This window comes from Parambassis ranga, chromosome 24, assembly GCF_900634625.1.
Source record: "Parambassis ranga chromosome 24, fParRan2.1, whole genome shotgun sequence".
In the NCBI taxonomy this organism is placed as follows: domain Eukaryota; kingdom Metazoa; phylum Chordata; class Actinopteri; family Ambassidae; genus Parambassis; species Parambassis ranga.
The window spans coordinates 5,437,840-5,459,102 of NC_041043.1; the positions used below are offsets into that span (position 1 = coordinate 5,437,840).

At 43.2% G+C, this 21,263-nt stretch overlaps 1 protein-coding gene across 8 annotated transcripts in view; it reads left to right on the top strand.

Annotated features, from left to right (window-relative positions):
• sash1a (SAM and SH3 domain containing 1a) overlaps nucleotides 1–18,492 on the top strand; it is a 136,528-nt gene extending 118,036 nt beyond the window's left edge. For all 8 annotated transcript variants that reach the window (XM_028396591.1, XM_028396589.1, XM_028396592.1 and 5 more), the window contains 12 exons: nucleotides 2,519–2,654; nucleotides 2,946–3,367; nucleotides 5,888–5,962; nucleotides 6,118–6,261; nucleotides 7,480–7,612; nucleotides 8,190–8,359; nucleotides 8,442–8,651; nucleotides 10,367–10,517; nucleotides 10,679–10,807; nucleotides 13,863–14,908; nucleotides 16,446–16,577; nucleotides 16,904–18,492. In XM_028396591.1, the coding sequence (XP_028252392.1) occupies nucleotides 2,519–2,654; nucleotides 2,946–3,367; nucleotides 5,888–5,962; nucleotides 6,118–6,261; nucleotides 7,480–7,612; nucleotides 8,190–8,359; nucleotides 8,442–8,651; nucleotides 10,367–10,517; nucleotides 10,679–10,807; nucleotides 13,863–14,908; nucleotides 16,446–16,577; nucleotides 16,904–17,164 (3,009 nt within the window). In that variant the 3' untranslated portion in view covers nucleotides 17,165–18,492. The remainder of the gene's footprint in view (nucleotides 1–2,518; nucleotides 2,655–2,945; nucleotides 3,368–5,887; nucleotides 5,963–6,117; nucleotides 6,262–7,479; nucleotides 7,613–8,189; nucleotides 8,360–8,441; nucleotides 8,652–10,366; nucleotides 10,518–10,678; nucleotides 10,808–13,862; nucleotides 14,909–16,445; nucleotides 16,578–16,903) is intronic.
• The last annotated feature ends 2,771 nt before the right edge of the window (nucleotides 18,493–21,263 follow it).

The window sequence follows — 21,263 nt, forward strand, 5'->3', positions numbered from 1 at the left end:
GTTTGTCTCCTGCAGCAGCACTTCACAGCAGGTGTAGCTAAATCTACACCTTTTCATAAGGATCCATGCAAAATAACATCATCCCTATTAAATGATTCCCTTCCACATGAGGACTTGATCAGTCAACACGCCCAAACTCAACCCAACTCCAGTCTTTGATGTTTGTGCTTTAATTGTTCATGGATTAAACCTCTGTTGCCTCACTTCCTGTGGAATGAAGATTGATTGATCGATTGGGGATTTTTTTTTTATGTGAGAGAGGACTGAAGGAGTATTGTGTAGAGGCTGTTTTGCTCTGGAGGCAAGCGCTGGAGGCCGAGAGGAAACAGGGGAGACAGAAAGAATCGTCCCCCAAGGCCAGAGAAGGGGGAGTTCTGCGTCTCCCTGTGCCCTGAGTTCCAAAAATGGCCACTTTAGGAAATATTTCTACTCTGCTGGGGCCTGTGTTGGTGTCACATACTGCCCCCTCTTCTCTCAAGTGAATAGAATTAGGTCATTCCTAAATTTAAAAAGTTAACAGCTTTCTTTGTGCCTGTTTTTTTATACATAGCATATGTTGGTAGCTGACACGTTTGCAGTATAAAAAAATGTGTCGGCTGTTCTGTGCCTGTGTCTGATGCTGTCTGTCTTACCCCGGCGATCAGAGCCCACATTCCAGGACTGGCCATTAGCGATTTGGGGGCCAAGGCAGGGTCAGAGGGGCTGAAATGCTGGGATTGTTCTCCATGCACAACACGCCTTTTCTCTGTTAGCTGTGCAGCACAGCACTTCCAAACAGTCCCTCATTCCTCTGGGTTGAATTCACTAACATCTGCAACTGCCCAGCATGTGCACAGGGGCACAGATATTATTGTGGATAGTGGATGGACGAGGATGTGGTCAGGACATTATGGATTTTATGGTCCTGGTCTTATTAAACTGTGGAATATTAACACAGGAAGCTTGTTGTTTTCAGTGAGGTGGTAAGTTTCGAAGCATTTCTCTTGATTGTTTCTTTTACTGAAGAAGATATTTTGTTGTGCACTCCAAGAATTTTGAGTTTTCAAAGTTTGACTATCACAATAGTTAAGTGAATGAGTACGTACTTTAAGTAGTAGTTTGTGAAGTAAAAGGGCGGTCACATTGGTGGAATGTCTGCTGTGCCCTTACTTTTAATGGTGGCTTTTTTGCCCTGCTAGATTCATGGCCTCATATGTTAGGCTTTCAGTCTCTGTGTGTCTCTCTTGCCTTGTTTATCGGGTCATTTACAGGGATGGTGCTCCTTAAGAATGGGTCAGGATTTATGTCACTGTCAAGAAAAAGCGAGTCACATGGGCTGATGACATTCTTAAGGCAGTTTTGCAGCATGCAGTTATCCCCACTTGCAGCTCCTGGACTTGCAGACTTTTTGCTGTCTCTTCTACTAGTTCTCTCAGACAGAATCTTATGATTGCGTGCCATTTTATGAAACTCTTAAACTGAAGCATCATTCAGTGTGCATGGATATTATATAAAGAAAGGAGGTATTGGGTATAAAAGTTTTCTGGTCCAACAGAAGACCTGCACATTTTCACTAAGGGGAAAAGGTGCAGAACTCAAAATACCATGCTGTTGCTTTTGGTGTTGTAGTGCTGTCCAGGATTTCCGGACACTGAGATGTTTTAGTCCAACCAAACCGCAGTTGTTAACATCGTCCCTGATGTATGTCAACAGCTTCTGAGCCAGGCTGGTGATCCGCCCGCATCCGCCCCGTTTCTTGCTCCTAAGCTTCAGTGTTTCAAGATAAGACTACATTTTATCTGACAGAGCGATAAGCCCTGCAGGCTCTGGCCTGTCTAGTGTTGTGTATGTGAGTGTGCATGTATGCGTGTGTTCCTTTGCAACTGACCGTGGAGCTGGCAGCGAGTGTGACCACCAGAGAGCCCATGTTGCTCTGGAAACCAGTGACAAATAAAAACAACTGAGGTTACATACAATCCATGATGATGATGATGATGATGATGATGATAATGATGGTTGTTTCTGCCAGGCAGTCTTTACGCCAAAGTTCAGCTCATCGGCACACATCGAGGCCATGGCAAGAATATGTGTGTTTATGATGAAAGAGTGTCCTTCCATGTCCTGTGGAGTGATGAGTCTGCTGGCAACATAACACCATTTACTGTAGTACTGATTCATTCAGTCTACCAGTTCTTTCAAGTTGCTATGTCATCTGGTTCAGTGCATTTTCATTATGTGTTCCCACATGAATACAAACTTCACACAAAACAGTGTGCCACCCCTCCATCTCTCACCTCACTAACTGTCTCCATTCTAAAAAGAGCTCCCATCTGTCGTGTTGTCCTCCAAATCCCAAAGTACATTTGTTAAAGTATTTTACCGTCTCTGCTTCATAATTTCAAACAAATCCACAGAGGAGTGTTATCCTGAGCTGGGAATAGGATTTTCTCAGCTTTTCTCTTGTTAAATGAAGTGACTATCCCTTTCATTGTATCTCTCCCCTCTCTCTCTCTCTCTCTCTCTCTCTCACACCCACCAGTCTCGTGAACAGTCAGACGATGAGCAGTCAGAGGACTCGGTGAAGTTTAAACGGCTTCACAAACTGGTTAACTCCACACGACGGGTCAGGAAAAAACTCATCAAGGTGGAGGAGGGAAAGAAGCATGCCCCTGAAGGTTCGTTACTCTGGCTGATCTTTGATTATTTTACTCTTAAGGGTAAATAAATATTAACCTGCTCGACATTGAAAATTATAGTTTTAAAATATTTTTTCCCTAACTTACCCTCTCTTATGTGAAGTTAATAACTAGGCTTCAAATTTATTATTGGTTTTGCTGATACTCAGAGTTTAAGAATGTGTTGTGGAAATGTTGCTGTGTGTGAGGGAAACCACAGCTAAGATCATAGGACTGATGTCTAAATCCTCCTAACTGTCCGATTGACTGTTTCTGTTTCTTTTCCATCAGATTTACTCAATCTAGACCCCCCTCCCACCTGTGAGGACAACACCGCTCTCTACACAGGAGTCCTAAAGAAGCCTCTTTTGCCCCAGGAGGCTTCACTGCCCTCCCTCACCCATGACCAGCTTTCTCTGGATGGAGACACAGACAGTCTGACAACCTCACCTTCCTCCAGCAGCTTGGACACCTGGTCCGGACACAAGCTGGTCAAAACCTTCAGTAAGTCGTCCAGCACCCATGGTCTGATCCGGCCCCCCAGGAGAACCCCAGCCAGCACCAGTGTCCTCGGAGGCTCCATCTCCGGCGTGGCGGGCAGTGGCTCCTCCTTCTCCGAGCTTGATGGCTGTGGATTGGATGAGGACGGAAAGCTGTCACGCTCCACAACTGACGGCGAGATGAGGAAGGCTCTGAGCTCCATCTCCCACGGGGTAAGTAACAACGAGGCCCTCTACGCCTTCTATGGCCTCACCAAACCTCGCCCCAAACCCCATTCCCAGTCCCGCTTCCTGATCTCCCTGGAAGATGGTCCTCAATCCAGCCCTAAACATCAACCTGCCAACCGGCACCATGGCAGCTGGACACACCGGAAACCTGACCCCAACTACGCATACTCCACAAAGCACCTGCTGTACCAGCGCTCGCGCAATGCCAAGACCCCTGTATCCCCTTTGTCTGTCACCCCCTCCTCTCCTGTCCGCTGTGATGTAGCCAAATCAAAAGGTTTCGGAAGCAGTGGTGGGGGCTGGGTGTTCCCCTCTCGCAGGCTGCGAGGTCGAACGGCAGTCAGTGAGCTCAACATCACCTATGTGGTAGAACGGAGCCTGTATGGTCACCTCAACTGGGCCCAGCTGGTCCGCCCAGTTACCCTCAGCCGCGCTGAGCGCCGCTGTCTATTGGAGGAGGACCGCGAGGTGGACAGGAAGTGGGCGGCTAGCGTGGACCGCTGCACCAAGCGTGTGCTCTTGCGCATCCAGCAGAAGTCTGTGAGTTTAGACCATGAGGTTAAAGTCGACCGCCTCGTGTGAGCAGGACTCGGTGTACTTCAAAGTTGCAGAATAGCTCAGAGGTTATAGGTGCAGATGAAGCAAACAATAACCACAACAGGTCAGAATGGATCAACCCTAACCCATTTCCTTTAGTGTGCATAAAAAAACACATGAAAGTATTGCAGCTCTTTTCATGTATTAAGAACATCAAGAGCTTACAGAGCTATCACAGACCTAACTGCCCTTAGAGGAATGACATTCCTCACTGACCTTTAAGTGAATGCCTCTGGCTTCAAACCTTTTTAGTTCAGCTGAATATGAAATGATCATGGAATGTGCACTGGGGGTTAAGTTACAGCAGAGGTTTTATAAGTGCCTTTTTTTATAAATGTCGGATCCCTGAAGAGCACGAGCACAGTCACACTGATCCCTGTGGGCGAGGGAGATGTTGTACAAGCTTGGAGCTGCTCATCCTAATAACTGCAGCAGCCTCAAAGACATTCAGTGAGTGGCCTCATTAAGTCAGCTTCCCTGACTGAATGGACTTTATCAACTTTCTAATTGATCTTACAAGGCTGAGAATAGCAACAAAGATATGGAAAGGACAGAGAAAGTCATACATCCTGTAGTAATATTTTTCTTGTATTGCATTTTCTCCAAACAGCAGAGTGTGGTGATGTAGTGAAGCTATCCTGCAGCTTTGAGGGTACCTGAATCCTATCGTGTTCTAGTGAAATCACCGGAGGTCGTGCTCATCCAAAAACTCTCTGAATCCACTTTTTCTGTTGTTGCTTTTTGTCTTTTTTTGGCCCGTGCCTCTATTGCAGATGTGATTTTTTAAGTTGTTTTTTTTCCTGTAATTATTTCTGAGATTCTTATGGGTGCATGTCCATTCCATCACCATCACATTCTTTTTGGACATCTTTACAAATATGTTTGTTCTTCAATCTGCTTATTTTTCTGGGGAACTGTGATGTGGACTGCAGCTTTGGACATGTCATACAAAATGGTTGTCCTAATGTGCAGAGGCTTCGTCCGGGGTGAAGTTGAGCATTTTTGTAATGGCTTATGAAGGGTAGACGTGAAACGCTATCAAGTGGCCCACCTTTGGAGAGCGTTTTTTGTTTGGCAGACGCTTCATGTGCATGTGTTTGTGTCTACATGTTTGTCTGTGTGTAGTTTAAGGAAAATTTAAAAAGTCAGTACCAGTTCACTAATGCAAAGTTTTTGAAACCATATTTCGGAACAGATTTCTTTAGTGGCCAGTGTCCCGTTGAATACAATGAATTACACCATTTCAAATGTAAAGAAAGTTGCAGTTAGATGGATCTATAAGATCTAGCACTTTTGTGTATTTTTTCTAATTATGTAACTTAACTAAGGCAATGCTACATTTTCTACAATTGTATTCTTGCCATGATTGCACACAAGGAGCTGAACTTCCCCTCTCTTTTTTACCTTTGACCTCTTACTGCAAGATGAAAATGATTCTGATGAGAACAACATGTTGTCGTCTCATAGCAACCAGCCCATATGTTGTGCACGTTTTCATACCGAAATGCAATAAGTATAAGTTTACTTGTAAAAGTTAATTGTATATTTTAGCTTTGCCACATCAAGTAAGCTTTTAATCTGGTGGAGTTTTTTCAGGTTCATAAGCACACAAGGAACACTGGAGCCAACCGTTTAACAGCTCATTTGCCTCGAGTACCATGCAGTAACTCTAAAGAGGAGTTCATATAACAGTTTGTTACATCATGTCTGTTGGCCGTCCACAGTCCCACATGACATCATGCCCCCACATATGTACAAACCATACACCCATGTACATTAATCAAACTGCTGCCTGTGTCGTGCCAAGCATGAATCATTGTGAGTTGACTCGGCGTGTGTGGGTGGGGTCGCTCTGTAATGTGACCTTCTGAGCGTGACTCATTTGATTGTGTTTTGGCTCCCCCACAGAGAACGTGCAGCTTCGGAGGCTTTGACCTGTCTAACCGCTCTCTCCATGTGGTCAACACGGGCTCCGAGGCCAATGTAAGTGCTGGCAGCTTGTAAAACTACAGATGATGTGAGGAGCACAGGCTGAACTCTCCTGTCACACTAAATCACCTTCTGTTTTCTCTTTTTGTTTTTGTGATCTCCCTGCCCTGTGTCCTCTCCCTCCTCTTCTATTCTTCATCCAACCACAGAATAAAGAACAGGAGGCGATATACAGAGAGGTGGTCAAATCCCCCACGACGTCTCGGATCTCTTTAGGCAAGAAAGTGAAATCAGTGAAGGAGACGATGAGGAAGCGCATGTCAAAGAAGTACAGCAGTTCACTGTCTGAGCAGGTTAGATACAAACACACTGAGACACAGAGGCAGTTTATTTGTAGAAAAGTTAAGCTAACTTAAAACACCAGACATTAAAAACACTTGAACTTTATTTAAAAGGAGAGAACACATAAGTGGTTCACACATGAAGCATTTAATCCTAACAGCAGTGAGCCAAACACAACTACAAAGTAATAAAAGATCATAAACATCTAGAGGATGTTTTTGCAGAGTAAGCCACATATTCTTTCCACGGGCTGTGAGTGGGTGGGACTTGAGTATTTGTGTTAGTTACAGAATAAACATGAAGCACATTTGGATTTCTGTTTGCTGTTCCGTCCCTGGGTTCAGTGACTAGGGTGGAGTGTGCTCTTCATGCTGAGCTCATGGAGTGATGCAAAACTCCCTTAGGCTGGCTCTTAGGAAACAGAGAGTGAAAGTGTGAGAGAGTAGAAGGGCTGTCTCCTCTCCATTGGCCTAATTTTTCTGGGCATCCAGTGGTTGTTACTTTGGCCTGTCCAGCCCCTCAGTTTGATGCAGAGCCGCACATCAGTTCATCTGGGTGGTCTCTAAATTTGACCCACATATCCTGGTGTGACACGTAGAGACACTGAGAAGAAAGCCATTTGATATACCACAGTGCCACCTAGTGGATTGCTGACAGTACATTATATGTGGTATTAAATGTGCTTTGATTCAGTGATTACATATTAGGTCACAATAAAGGTACACAAGAAAAAAGGGTTTCTGTCCACTAAAACACCACAGGGCTTTTAATTTGAAATGATTACAGGAAGTGCATGAGTTGTGTAATGTGGTGTTATGTATTAGACAGTTTGTTGTTGGAAGCCGTTCAGAAAAATACAGTGTTCTTGGCAGCTAGTGGGATAAACCTCGAGTCAGAGTCATCACTAATGGTTAAAACACAACACAGGAAAGTCTGTGTTGTTTCAGTTGGTAAAATTTTGATTAATAATTTGAAATTTAGTTGAATGTGCACACCTGTTTTAGACATCAGTAAATATGGACAGAACAAAAAACACTGACAACCCCTTTCATGTCCCCACCTCCATCTTTTTCCAACCCCCCACCTACAATCTGTCTTTGTTTCCATTCTTTCTTTGCAATGTCCTCCTGTCTCACGTCCTTTCATCTCTCCACTACACATTTCTTTGTTTCCTTCCCTTTTCTTTCATTACCCATCTGGATCTCCCTCCCTTCATTTCCAACTTTTAGTCCAGTCCGGATGGAACCCCTGGTTCTCCACAGTCCCCTCTGCCTGATACCGACTCTCTGGAGAAGCCGAAGCTTAAGGCCGGAGGTTCAGTGGAAAGCCTGCGAAGTTCCCTCAGTGGACAGAGCTCAATGAGTAAGACATGTTCTTTACTATAGATAGTAATGCATTTCTACGGTATTAATACACCCTCACATATCTTATAAATAAGCACCTTGTTTTGATGAAAGCATAACACTAGATGGTGCTCACACTTCCTGCTGGTTCTGGCATCACATGAACACCAATTCAGTGTGGTGATCACACCCAGCTGACTCATGTGTGATGTCTCAGGTCATTTTATTTAATTACATTATCTGGTGCCTTCAACACTGCCACGTCTTGTGTGGATAAAATTTTGATTTTAGCTGAACTTCACACACAGAAAGGCAAACATACGGTAATGATTAGTTAGGATGTCATTTCTCATGATTTCAATGAAGGGAAATATGCAGCTCCTCTAAGGATTTGTAACACAAGTGATAAAGCTTTCCACTGGCCGCCAACACAAAAATGTAGAAAAATAAAGAGCAGAATTTTTTACTCATGACTTTAAATCTTGTATGTTGTCTTTTTGACTGTGTTATGTGGCCTTTTTTTGATAAGACATTACTTTTGATGAGTGACAGATTTATAGGCTTGTATTAATGTCCACGTGTGTCTCTGCACCCAGGTGGTCAGACGGTGAGTACCACCGACTCATCGGCGAGCAACAGAGAAAGCGTGAAGTCAGAGGATGGTGACGACGAAGAGCCACCTTACAGGGGGCCGTTCTGTGGCCGCGCACGAGTCCACACAGATTTCACTCCCAGCCCCTACGACACTGACTCCCTCAAACTCAAGGTAGACCGCCTTTGTGTTTAGTTGTGTTGTCTTATCCCATAGAATCTAATTAACTTTGTTTTCTTTTCTGTGATTTTTCCAGCGTGGGGATGTGATTGACATCATCAGTAAGCCGCCCATGGGAACATGGATGGGCCTGCTCAACAACAAAGTGGGCACCTTCAAGTTCATTTATGTGGATGTGCTAAGCGAAGAAGAGGAGAAGCCCAAAAGGCCTGTGAGAAGGAGGAGGAAGGGCCGACCTCCCAAACCCACATCAGTGGAGGAGCTCCTAGAGCGCATCAACCTAAAGGTAGATTAGACATACCAGATTTCATTGTTTGGAATATCAGATAACAACAATGCTTTTTTTAACACCATTTAAAATACCCACCTATCTGGGACTTCCGGAGGAGAGACAAAATGCTTTGATGTAAATGAAAACATTGTTTCAGCTCAATAGCTTAAAAAACATTTGCAGATGAGCGAGAGATAAATAAAGTGTCCTCGATTACAGGCTGCACAGCTCTGGATGCTTGATTTGACACTGACGCATAAACATTAACACCCACACTGTGACAGCCACGCCCCATCAAATAGCTTGTGTCTTTCATCCAAACCTACACATCTCTGTGAGCTTGATAGCATCTCCTCCCACTCAGGCACCCAGCAGGGACTCACATCCCCCAAATAGAAAAAGTGACTTTGTAGGTTGTCTGTCTTATCTCTGGCCAAGATAATGGCCAAATCACAGTTTAAAGATTAATGTTACTAATCTGGTTGTTACAAGTTCATCAAAGCACTCAGTCCTCTCATTCACTGCTAGACTTCATGGAGCTAGACTAAACACTATAAAGTCTTCAATTTGCAGCCAGTGTTGCTTATTCTCCATGTACTGACTCAGTGATGAAGAATACGTTAGAAGTTTTTTTATCTTTTTATCTTGAACCCACCAGACACAGATTTAAAAATAGATAGTTAAATAGGAAATAATTTGTTTTTTTTATTGTTATTAAAACAATATCATTCTGATGGACAGTTGTCCTCTTTATGTGCTCATAGTGATGAAGCCAACAGTGGTCTATAGGCCACAGAGGAACTACATAAACTTCAGTTCCCATAAGTCTAAAACAAGTGGTGTTACTCTATATTTTTTAAAATGCCAAGCCAATATTTAGTCAAACAGGAAGCCAAAGTGTAAACCTCCACACTCTGATAACTTTGAGTCCAGCGGATTCACTGCCAGCTCTCTTTCAGCTGGCCAAAAAGACAAAGGATTGAGTGAGTGAGCAGACCCAGCTGCCTGAGTTTGTGTTAGTTGGTGGTCTTTTGTTTAGTCCTGCATCATCCAGCAGAAATAGAACAGAGACACACAGTTCTCCGCTGTGGACTCCACCATTGTAATTGATGGTCTTTCTGGTGACACACAGTCTATGTATTCACGGGTCACACAAGCTTAGAGCAAAGTGTAGCAGCTCACTGTAAATGATGGTGTTTGTGGACTGTGCACTCCCATCTTACAAATCTATTTTTCTGTGTGATACTTTGTCTTGAGCAGTGCTTTGATGTGATTCTCTCCTCCTCCAGTTGTGCCCACATTGTGTTTGTGGGTTTCCTTCCCAGGCCCTGTTTGCCTTTTTGGTCACAGAATAGACTGTAACCGCACAATGTTTATTGATTAGTTCAGCTAAAAGCCGCTAATGTTGCTACAACTCACTTTTAATATGCCTGTCATCCAGACAACGTTTGTACCATGTTAAATTGTGATGACAGCTGAAGGAGCATTAGATATGGATTAACATCATTACATGCCATCTAGAAATCAAAGCTTACATTTGGCTCAGTTTAAAAACACACAATCATGAGCAGATGACCACTTCTTTCCTTTTTGCCTCTGTGTTTGTACGGGATGTTTTTATGCTACTGCGCCGAAGTAGTTGATCCACTGACTCATATCATATGTGTATTTTTCTTTGGTCTGAGCTCCTTATAAGGAAACTTAACACTCTCGAACTTTCTCTTGCATAGGAACACATGCCCACTTTCTTGTTCAATGGCTACGAGGACCTGGACACGTTCAAGTTGCTGGAAGAGGAGGACTTGGATGAGCTGAACATCAGAGATCCTCAGCACAGAGCTGTGCTGCTCACTGCTGTAGAGCTGCTGCAGGAGTATGACAGTAAGTTCACCCACACATTCCTCTGTGTCCGCCTGAGGATTCGAACCTTCAGTTCCACTTCTCTAAGGTCGTGGAAATAAATGCCACATTTTTTGTGTGTGTTTGGATTCAATGGAAACATTTGTCTGAATTCTAATGCTTCTGTTGCCTGTGTGTTGCAGGTAGCAGTGATCCGGAGCGCAGCGGTCTGTCAGGCTCCCAGGAGAAGCTGCTGTCTGAGGGTCGGGGCCTGGTGGGAGACTCCCCACGAGACTCTGGATGCTATGAGAGCAATGAGAACCTGGAGAATGGTAATGATTGCTTTGCTTAGCCTAGACCACCTCTACCCAAAGCCCACTGGGAAGTAGCCCAGCTAGGCCCAGCTAGTCCCCTTCGCCTCTTCCCTCTCTGGGCTTCCATCTCTATGCTTCTGCATCCTAACACCCTGCCCATCTCACTCCTCTGGATCAGCATTGGTACAATGCTCCCCAGTACCCTGCCTCCACCCAACCCTCTAGTATGGGTGCTTTAGAGAGTGAACGCCCCTTTCACCTCAGACGCTTCTACTGTGCTACTTTCTTCACCGCTCTTTTCATTCTGTAGGCATTCTTTACCGTCAGTGCCAAAGGCCAGTTGTAGCTGAGAGGTCTCCAGCCCCCAGACCACTAAGCCTAGTCCACCCCGCAATGCTGGGAGCACAGAGGGAGAGATTCTCCCCGATGCACAGAACTGTTATGATGAGAACAAACTCACTGCCCAGTCTTGGACTCAGGTTCACCGCTGTCCCACCTGTGGCTTCAAGGCCGACAGGTGGATTCCTGGAAGATGTTTATGAGCTCAGAGAGTATTTCTGTTAGCTGTGTTTTATTAGAAAGCTTGCGGAGGTGTATGTTAGTAAATGTTTGTGTTATTTTACTTTGCAGTGGTGATTCAAACAAATGTACTGGTCAGGTAACCCATCACAGCTGTCAGTTAAAAACGACCATATTGCACAATGAAACAGTATATGCCTAAAATGTTGTGGATGAAAATATTTTTAAACTGTAAGAGGGTTGTAACGATTATTTGTAAGATTTCTCTGTGAGACTGCTCCATCTTGCTGCATAAGCTTTCCTCTTCTACATAAAACATTCTTTTAACAGCTCCATAACACATAAGTCACTGCTTTGTCTTTTCTCTTTTATCTGTACGACTGGCTTCCCCTTTATGTGTACATGTGTCTCCAGGTTCAGTAGTGAAGTGTGCCATATCAGACATTTAAGGTGTGGAATAAAACCACTTCTCTAAAAGCAAAGCAAGTTTTATTTATACAGCGCACCTAATACACAATGGTAGTTCTAGACTTGGAAACCTTCTGGAAGTTCCAGAGCTGAACTGCATAGAAGCTGAAAGCTGTTTCACCACATCTTGTTTCTCACCTCAGGTTTTACCAACAAGTTCGTTTTCCTGTACCCTGAGATCTAATCCGTGTGCATTGCTAAAACATACAGCACATTTAAGGAGAGCACATAAGTACTCAAATGATGCAAAGTCTCTAAATGATGACTGTTTGCACTGAGAAGATGCTTTGAATAATTTTGCCCCTGGGCCTTGGGTTGATAGTGGGATTATTACGGCTACAAGTCCTCAAACAGCAGACGCCCTGGGTGTCTTAGTGCTGTTGAAGTCCACCTGCAGCTGGTGTTGAGTCTGCAGTGGAGCCTTAGGCTGGCCCTGAGGGAGGTCAGAAGTGTATTGGTTCCTATAGAGAGTGGAGAAAATTATCGGATAGCCGCCTTATTCACATCCATTCAGATGAGGGCCTCTTCCTTTGAACAGGTCATCACGTTCCCAAAACAGGTTGAAGTTATCTATGAAGATGCGTCTCACAGGGAGCAGCAGGCGACTGAATTTATTTATCCTCCTATCAATGTTTAGGAGCAGCTCGCTGATAAATGATTGTACTTCCAGTTTATCAAAGCAGTTCTGATCTCCCCCTCTTGGTATCAGCTGCACCCACATGCAGAACAATATGTTTGTCTCCTGGGTGGTTTGACATGACCTGGGGGGGAAGTCAAGTTATATCAGTGACCGTGGCACTTAGCTGCATGTGAGGATTCTTTCATTCTTTACGTCACTGATAGCGCCGTCTCCGAGCAGCAGCTCTGTCCTTCACCTTTAGCATAGATTCTTTGACTCTGGTGCTGCTTCTATGGTTTTTATGTTTTTTTCTTATTTCCATCCATGCCACTAAACACTGTCCACAGACTGGCTGCTTAACACCTAAAAGGGCTTTCTGCGTTACATTCAGGATTCCACAGCTCATTCATTAATATGACTCAGGATATTAATGGATATTTATTTCTTTAGGGAGAGGTTTGATGAAATTATAAAAAATAATAAATACACACTTGGGGGTTGGAGTCACTGTGGAGCCCTGAATGTATTCTCTTTCAGTCAGCAGACCTTCCTTTAACATACATGTGTCTTATTCCTGTCACTAGATGTAGTAACACTTCCTCATATCTTCTTCTGTAATCTCACATGACTGTTAAGAAATGAGGTGGTGTATTGATTAGCTACTATGGTAATATGAGCCTTTAATTAACTTAAATATTAGTTTGTGTGTTCTATATGTCAATATATAAAACACATCATTGGGAAGAAATCAAAAAAGAAAAATGAACACTGACAAAACTCCAATATGGTCCAGGAACACATTACATTATCTCCCTGTCTGATTCCTTGTCTAAAGACAAACAATTGAAAATAAGGTACAATTATTTCTTAAAACATTGAAGTAATTAAATCTTTAACAGTCTCTTCCACCTAAATAGTAACTTTTTTTTCCCGTCTGGGAGATAAATCATTTCATGACATCCCATCTATCGAACTTCTTTCTGTCATCTTACTGCGTTATAAAATCTTTGGCAAGCCTCCCCATGTGGCTCTTCTCCATTTCATCTATCCATTCTGCTCTGTAAGCCAAAGGATTGATGGTAAGTTACTTCATCCTTTTGTTTCCGACGTCTCCATCCAGATATCTTTGTTTGGGGGATTGTTGCTATAACAACAAGAAAAAACCTTTCCTTATATGTCTGCCTTTGTCCAACTTACAGATAAGACATTAACAATACACAAGTAACAACTAGATTATTTTTTATTATTTTCTCTACTTTTTGCCAAAAGATGTAGCTTATATAAGAAACATGATGTAAAACAGAGGAGAGCCAGGCCAGAAAAAAGAAACACTAAGTTTAGTCATGTATGCATGTTTGCATATAAATGTGCTGCCAAACTAAGCTGCAGTAACAAAGTCTTAGTGTCTTAACTTTGTTGCATTGGAGTGAATGTGTCTCTGTACTAAGAAGGACTTCTATTTTGCAGGTAAAAGCCGGAAAACTTCCCGTTCCAGCCGTTCGTCAGCAGGACTCCAGTCCCCAGACTACCCTACACTCCCGATGACTCTCTCCACAGAGGCTCTGCAGCAGAACGGCAAAAACCAGCGCACAAAGTTCCCAAAAAGCTTTTTCATCAAGTCCTCTCTAAAGGGATTCAACTTGCTGGGGCTGCGCAAAGCTCAGAGACGTTCCCCCATCCCAGCCAGCCGCAGCTGCGAGGACCTGGATGGTCCCCCACAGACCGCTGGACCCTGGAAACGCTCCCACTCTCTGGGAGATTTGAACTGGGAGCAGAACATTGAGCAGAAGAATGATCTGAGTTTGGAGCTTAAATCCACCAAGGAAGCCCCAAAATCTGGCAACAGCAGCCCTGTCAAGGTCTTCAGAGGTGACAGTTCTCCAGCTCAGAATGGGAGTCCAGCAGTGAGTCCTAAAGGAAGGGCCGACAGACCGCCAATTCCCTCCCAGCTGCCTCTCCGCTCTTCTTGTCCGATGACCCACTCCCCTAACCCTCCAGAGCCCCTCTCCAGTCCCACTCCAAGCCCTCCTGATTCCAGTGCAAGTGGGGAGAGGGTCATCCGGACTCACCCTAAAAAACCTCCCATCCCTCCTCCAGTCCCAGCCAAGAAATCAAAAGAAAGACTAGCCAACGGCCTGCGTCACCCCTCTCTCTCCCTGCCCTCCACACCATCCCCCACTGCCTCACCTACCCACTCCCTCAACCGCTCTCAACCTGGTAGCCCTATAATCCGCAGCAGCAGTCCCAGCCCCTGCTTCGGTGCCCCCGCTCTGCCTGCCAAGACCCTGAGCACACCAGCCAGCCCATGTGCCACCTCATCAGCCTCATCCATGGGTGAGGAGTCAGGCACTCCGCCAGCAGTGCAGCCTCCTTGGCTCTCAGATCTTGGAGGAAAGATGGCTGTCACAAGAAAGGTTTCCCATTCCAAGATGAGTCCTGACCTGCTCACCCTCCTGGAACAACGGCTGCAGGCTGAAGGCATTGATCTCACTGAGGAGCCCTACTCTGACAAGGTAGGAAAGATCTAAAACAAGAGACAAGAAGAAAAAACTCTAATAATTTAATATAAAACTTACTTTTTAAACTGATATCAAGCTTTCCTTTTTTAACTTGTGCATTTTGTATTAGACACAAAGATAAGATGGGGAATTTAAAAAAAAATGAGTCACAGAAACTTCTGAAGTCATATTTCCATAGTTAATATGAAAATAGGCCCCTAAACACCTCGGGGCTGTACTTGTCTGGCGTCAGTCTCTTTTGGTTTAACATTGTAACATGCCTTGCTTAACTCAGTCATAATTTCATTGCAGCTTGGTCCAAATGTTTCTGTGTGTGAACCAGTAACATCAGCTTGCTTTGGAACTCATTTAGGTTAAAAATATCCACTAATAGAGTCTAAAGTCTGTGTGTGTTTGTTTTTGTGTGCAGATGCCGTTTTATATGAAAGGGCATTTCTTTGTGAGTGAGAGTGTGGGTGTGTATATAACCAATAATAAATACACTGCCTGGAGCTATGGAGGAAAGAGTGTGGCTTGAGTCTCACTATGATGCGGTTCAGACTGTTAAGTTTATGAGCTAAATCTTACTGAAGGCAGACGAGGGTTATAAAAACTTCTGCCACTTGCCAGAGTCCAGGCTGGGCCCCCTCCCCAACGCTGGCAGGAAAACACAACACACAGGCAAACAGGGGCATCAAGGGATGAGGTGAGAAGTGGTGCCACAAACCACAGCACAGCAGATCCCAGTCAGATGTAAGGGGATTGGCAGAGACATGACAGCCACATTGTTGCTGTAATTGAATGAACCATTTAGCATATTCCACCGTGGCTCCTGGGCATGCAGTTCAAGAGATTTATTCAGACATAAAAATCAGGTGGTTCATGTGCACAAACTGCCCTTTTTTTAAAAAAAAAAACATTCTCCACTTACAAACTTTTCAAGACAACCATATCCACCCAAAGATTTAGTGTCTTTAGTTTATAGTTTAAAGTCAGACACAAGTCAGTCAACTTTGCATCATCATCTCTTTACCATGCACAGTGTCACAGTCAAAATGAGGGACCGACCGGATAGATGCATGTTAGAACCAGTTTTTTTGGATCATGTACCGGTATATACTTACTTTGATCAAATCACAGCTGCTTCACATGATCAAACCTGAATTCAGAATCTTTTTTTTTTCTTTATCCAAACCAGCAGCTGAAGTTTACAGGATGTTCAAAAGGTCAAACAGGGTTTTTTCCTTCCGTTGTTTTTCATCCTTTTATCCTTCCATCCTCTAAAAGACCTCTGGTTCAGCTTGGCTAACCAAAACCAGGTTTTGCTGGGAACTTGCCACAACAGCTCCCACAGAGCGAAGGGCAACACATGTTCAGCAACATTTTCAGTAACATGGTCTCTGCTTATAGAATTCTTAATCAGATGTTAATATCTTGTAACTTTTAATAACTTTATTGTCACTATATTGATCAGGGTGTGAGCGGTGTTTTCAAACCTGCCAGAGACCAAATTGGTGTTTAAATCCTCTCTCTCTTTCCTTCCCTCCTCCAGCATGGCCGGTGTGGCATCCCCCAGCCGCTGGTCCAGCGTTATTCTGAGGACTTGGACCAACCTGTCAAAGACGTGGCCTCCACCATGGACCAGTTCAGAGTCAAAGAGCTGCGTAAACAACACCGCATGGCTGTAAGGCAACAACACAGATTATCCTGAGAAACTGCAATTATGAGCCATTCTGATAAATGCTGTGAGGTTTTCCTAGAAGGTGACAATGCAGGCTGTGGTGCTGATTTATGTCTGAATCCAAGACTGGTGCCATTGTTGAGGAGACGCCATAATATGTTAGCTTAAATACTGACTTTTAAACATTTAAAAAGCCCATTCATTGTTGTTTTAAAATGAAAGTTGTTTCTATTGTGTTAACACCACAAATCTCTGTATAGAAATAATGCACCATGACCACAGGAAAAACTGTGTACTAATGGTTTTTTTTATCCCATTGTATCCCTCAGATCCCCTCTGGAGGTTTGACAGAGATGTGCCGGAAGCCATTGCCCTTAGGTAACATTAGCACGGTCTCTGATTGGCTCATTTCCATCGGCCTGCCCATGTACACCACCTCTCTGGCAGCGGCTGGGGTTGACACGTTGAGCCGCGTGGGCTTGTTAACAGAAAGCGGTTTGTGGGAAGCTGGCGTGCGGGACGAACGACACGCCCGCCGTCTGATCGGTGAGGCGCGACTGGTCAACACACAGCGAGAGGCGCAGTCCTAAACATGTTGGTAGAATCAGACAAGAAGTGTCATCTACACACGGCCACAGGTGACCACGGCAACACAGTACTTCCTGTCCCACACAGACTTGTCATTCTCTCTTCTTCCCTACTCTTTCTCTTCATCACCTTTCTCAAATGTTTACGGCATGGAGGAGTTTGTCCTCACAGCCAAGACATCAGATGCCTTTAAAAAAAGACAAAAAAACAGACGACTGTGGGACGACTTTTTTTCTGAAGACGCCCCCGATGTCTTAAACTGAAGATCTGCCTTTAAGGAAGATAGCACACTCTTTTGTAGGATGGATGTTTTTTTTTAAATCCAGAAAGACAGTTTACTTCCTGCGTATTTCATAAGTGCTTCATTTTCATCTCTTGTTGGCAAGGCAACATAATCGGAGGGACTTTATTAAGGAAGTAGATCAGCCAAAGTGATTCTCTTCTAACATTCTCACTAATATCTGGACTTTAAATCAACTAAGTACACGCACCAAACGACGAGTAACAGCTGGCTTTGAGGTGGCTTCTTTTGTATTATGTTTCTGTATTATAGCATAATGCACATCTTCATTTTAAGATGATCTATATGTTAAAAACATTTGTGTTTGCCTTGAATGTTGCAGCCTTACTTTAAGGCCAGCGCTCAGTCATTTCTAAGCTGAAACTACATCTTTATATTTCATATTTTACTGTATTTCACTGCATAGTGTGGGTGCACACACACAGAGAGTCTTACAAAAAGCTTTGGTTTGAACTGAAACATTCCCCTGGTGTATCAAAGGACACTTTAAGCTGCCTTAGCATTATGAATGAAACGGCTACATCAGATATCGAGTGCTGTAGTTTTAACTACAGTGGGATGGAGACTGAACTGTGCCAAAGGTGCAAGCCTTTTTTTCCCTTCTTTTTTTGTGGTTGTGAATGTGTCAGATGTGAATACACACCGGATCATTTCAGTGATATACACACACAGACGTGGACTACAGAACATGCTTCTGTTCATGCCCAGATGATGAACCACAGAAACCGCAGACGCATGTCGGACCAGCTTAAAAAAAAAAAAAACACATTCACTGTACATGTTGCAGATGGAGGAGGACACAGCTGACCTGATCTGGGTTGTCATATCTGGAATCTCTTGAACTGTCTACCCACTTTGGTTACAGTGTTGAGAATTTTAAAATATAGCTGAAAAATAAGTTCTTTTGGGATTTTTTTTTTTTGAGACGTCAGTTCAATGCTTGATTGAAAATGGACCCGAGTTAAAAAAAAAAAAAAAAAAAGGAAGCAGTGAAAGCAAACATCTCATCAGGTGAAGAGCTGACCTCCACGTTCAGCACACTTACTAGTCTTGAAATTCAGGGAAGCACTGAGAGTGGAGTCAGAACAACTTTTGGGCCAAAAACAGGACTGAAAATATTCATTTGCACACACTCATGCATGAAACAGAGCGAACAAATATTCCTCATGTTTGTTTTTTTAAATATTTCATAGCCAGAAATGAGCTGAAGACTTATTCCATGGATTTCATTTTTTTTACCATCTGACCAACGTTTCTTTTCTAAATTTAGATTCAGTGTGTTTTTGTGTTTTGTTTTTTTTTTTTTTGCAGTGGGCACTTGATAGATAGTTGATGCCTTCTTTTTTTCCTCTTCAATCAAAGTGGTGCTCTGAGTGAGTGAGGACAGAGGTCATTGTTTTAAAGAATGAAAAATACTGACACTGTAAATGCACTTTAGAGGGTAAATCTAGCTGTTTTCTAGGCAGAATTGGCTACATTTTGTTCACAGGTCCATAAATGGACACTCGTTGTCAGGTATTGTAAAGGATTTCAATGGGTTATGCTGGTATTTTTTTTTTTTTTTAGTATTGAGTTCCCAATGCCAAGTTAAATAACCATTCATGAGTTAACCTCTCACTTACTTCCAGTTTGTTTTTGCAGTCTTAAACAAAATAAATTCTTAATTACATATATGAAATGCTTAGCAGGTGTTGCACATTCTGTATATGTAATTGATATTTAAATAACTTATTTTTTGCTTTTTTTTCATATCAACTGTAATTAGCTGTACTATATGAATAGCAATACCTTTCTGCATAATGCATATTGCTCTAGCCAGTAAGGAACCACAGTATGTATTGTAAAATATGTGTACAAATTATTTTATTTGGGTTTCATCTACCTTTAATGATTGTCCATACAGATTTGCCTGTGTATTGAAACAACAAAAGTAATGTCCATAACTATTTGTCATTCTGAAATATAATAATAATAAAAAAAAATGTTTCTTGCACGCGCTGACCGTCTGATTGACGCCATGCTCAGTGTTGCACTAACACAGGGTTATTAAAAAAAAAGATGTGGGCGTGGCCTCCTGGCTCACCGAGGTGATCTGTAAGACATTCAGACATTTCTTAATTATATTTTAAAAATGGAAAATGTGTGGATTTGTAACTGAAAGAACAATAACAGCAGGCTCCATTTGATTAAAACCAGTCTGAAACCTGCTATTACTTCACCTAAAAAAAGAACATCTAATATATTTTTTCATTTTTTATTTTATGGCTCGGTCAAAGAGAAAAACAAAAGATAATCACATCTTATTCCACATCTCTCCTCTGTGCCTACCACATGGCCAGTTTCTTGCTGTGTCTGCTTTGTAATGCCTCATTTAGAAAGCCATACACATCTGCTCAGGACCAACACAGTCATTTCCACACACACACACATTTATTCTGCAGGCTGTCTATCTCTGTCTTGGCGCTTGTTGCGTTGAGGTTTCAAGGAGACACAAATGAGTATGAACCAGAAGACAAAGCCCAGTTTGATAACACTTGTTTCCAGAGGACAGTCTCCCAGATACTGAATGAACACACAGACAGCAGAACAAGCACAGGAACATTTAGTGTGTATCATAAATGTTCCTCTAAGTAGTTCTTGTTAACAACATTATGCTTCACCCACTTTTGCATGAATGTATAATGAGAATCCAAGGACGCTCACATCCCAGCATGTCCTCAAATGACTGGATTTTTCATCAATACAGAGCGTGAACATCCAGCAGAGACAGTGTAAAGTCACAAGAGACTGAAGCACCCTGACTGTTCCTCAAACTGTGATAAACATACTGCTTTAACTCTTGTTTCCCTCGTTTAGGGAGCTTCAATTTGTCTGTAAAGTTTTCTTAAGTGTTGGAAGGCGAATCCATCTGAATTTCTAGCCCCCTGTAAATCCCTCTGCTCTGTCTGTTGACTCCTATTATGAGGAAGGTAAACTCAATTAAGGAGCAGCTTAATTCTCAAGCAGCAGGTCTTTATTTTGGTTTAAACGTGCAATGACTGTGCAAAAAATATAGGTTAATTTCTGTCGTCTTTTCATTTCCCGTTAATTCTAAATTGATTAGTGCACACAAAAGTTATGGGGACCCACAGGTGGGCTTGTTGTACTGCAGCTTCAGCCCCAGGACAGGTGCAGAGACACGGCATGCTGTCCTGAGGCAATAACAAGAGCATCACACACTCACAGTACTTTCTCCTGGTGTGTGTGGAGCCTGACTTCCCTCAGTATTTTTCTGATTTACTGCAAGTACGATGTAATAAACCTCCACAGGTTTTGCTGGCCGGCTGGTTCATAAACTCACCATGTCACCATGCTCCTCTTTGCTTTTTAAATGCTACCCTTCGCTGTTGTTCCTCCCTTGGCTCGTGTCAGCAGTGAAAGCTTGGTGAGTCAGTTACTGTTTAGAATGACCTCCTAATTGCAGGTGTGGTCTAATGGTGGGTTCTAGTCTTGCTGTAGAAAGATATATGGCTGAGTGTAAGGCTGTTATAACTGGCCTGGGGGGATGTGAAGAGACTTCTCCTCAGATTTCTATAAACACACTGCACATCTTTGTCCCTTATTATTCTTCTAATGGTCATAATGATTTTAAATATACAGCTGTCAGAGCTCCACAGACCTGCTTTCCTGACACATTCGTTTAGTAAAGCTGACCGGCCACTCTCCCTGCACACTAGATGGCGCTGTTTTACGCACTGCCCTTCTGTGTGAGGTGGAAGTTTCTCTTTCTTTCCACGTTCAGTAATCTGACACCCAAAGGA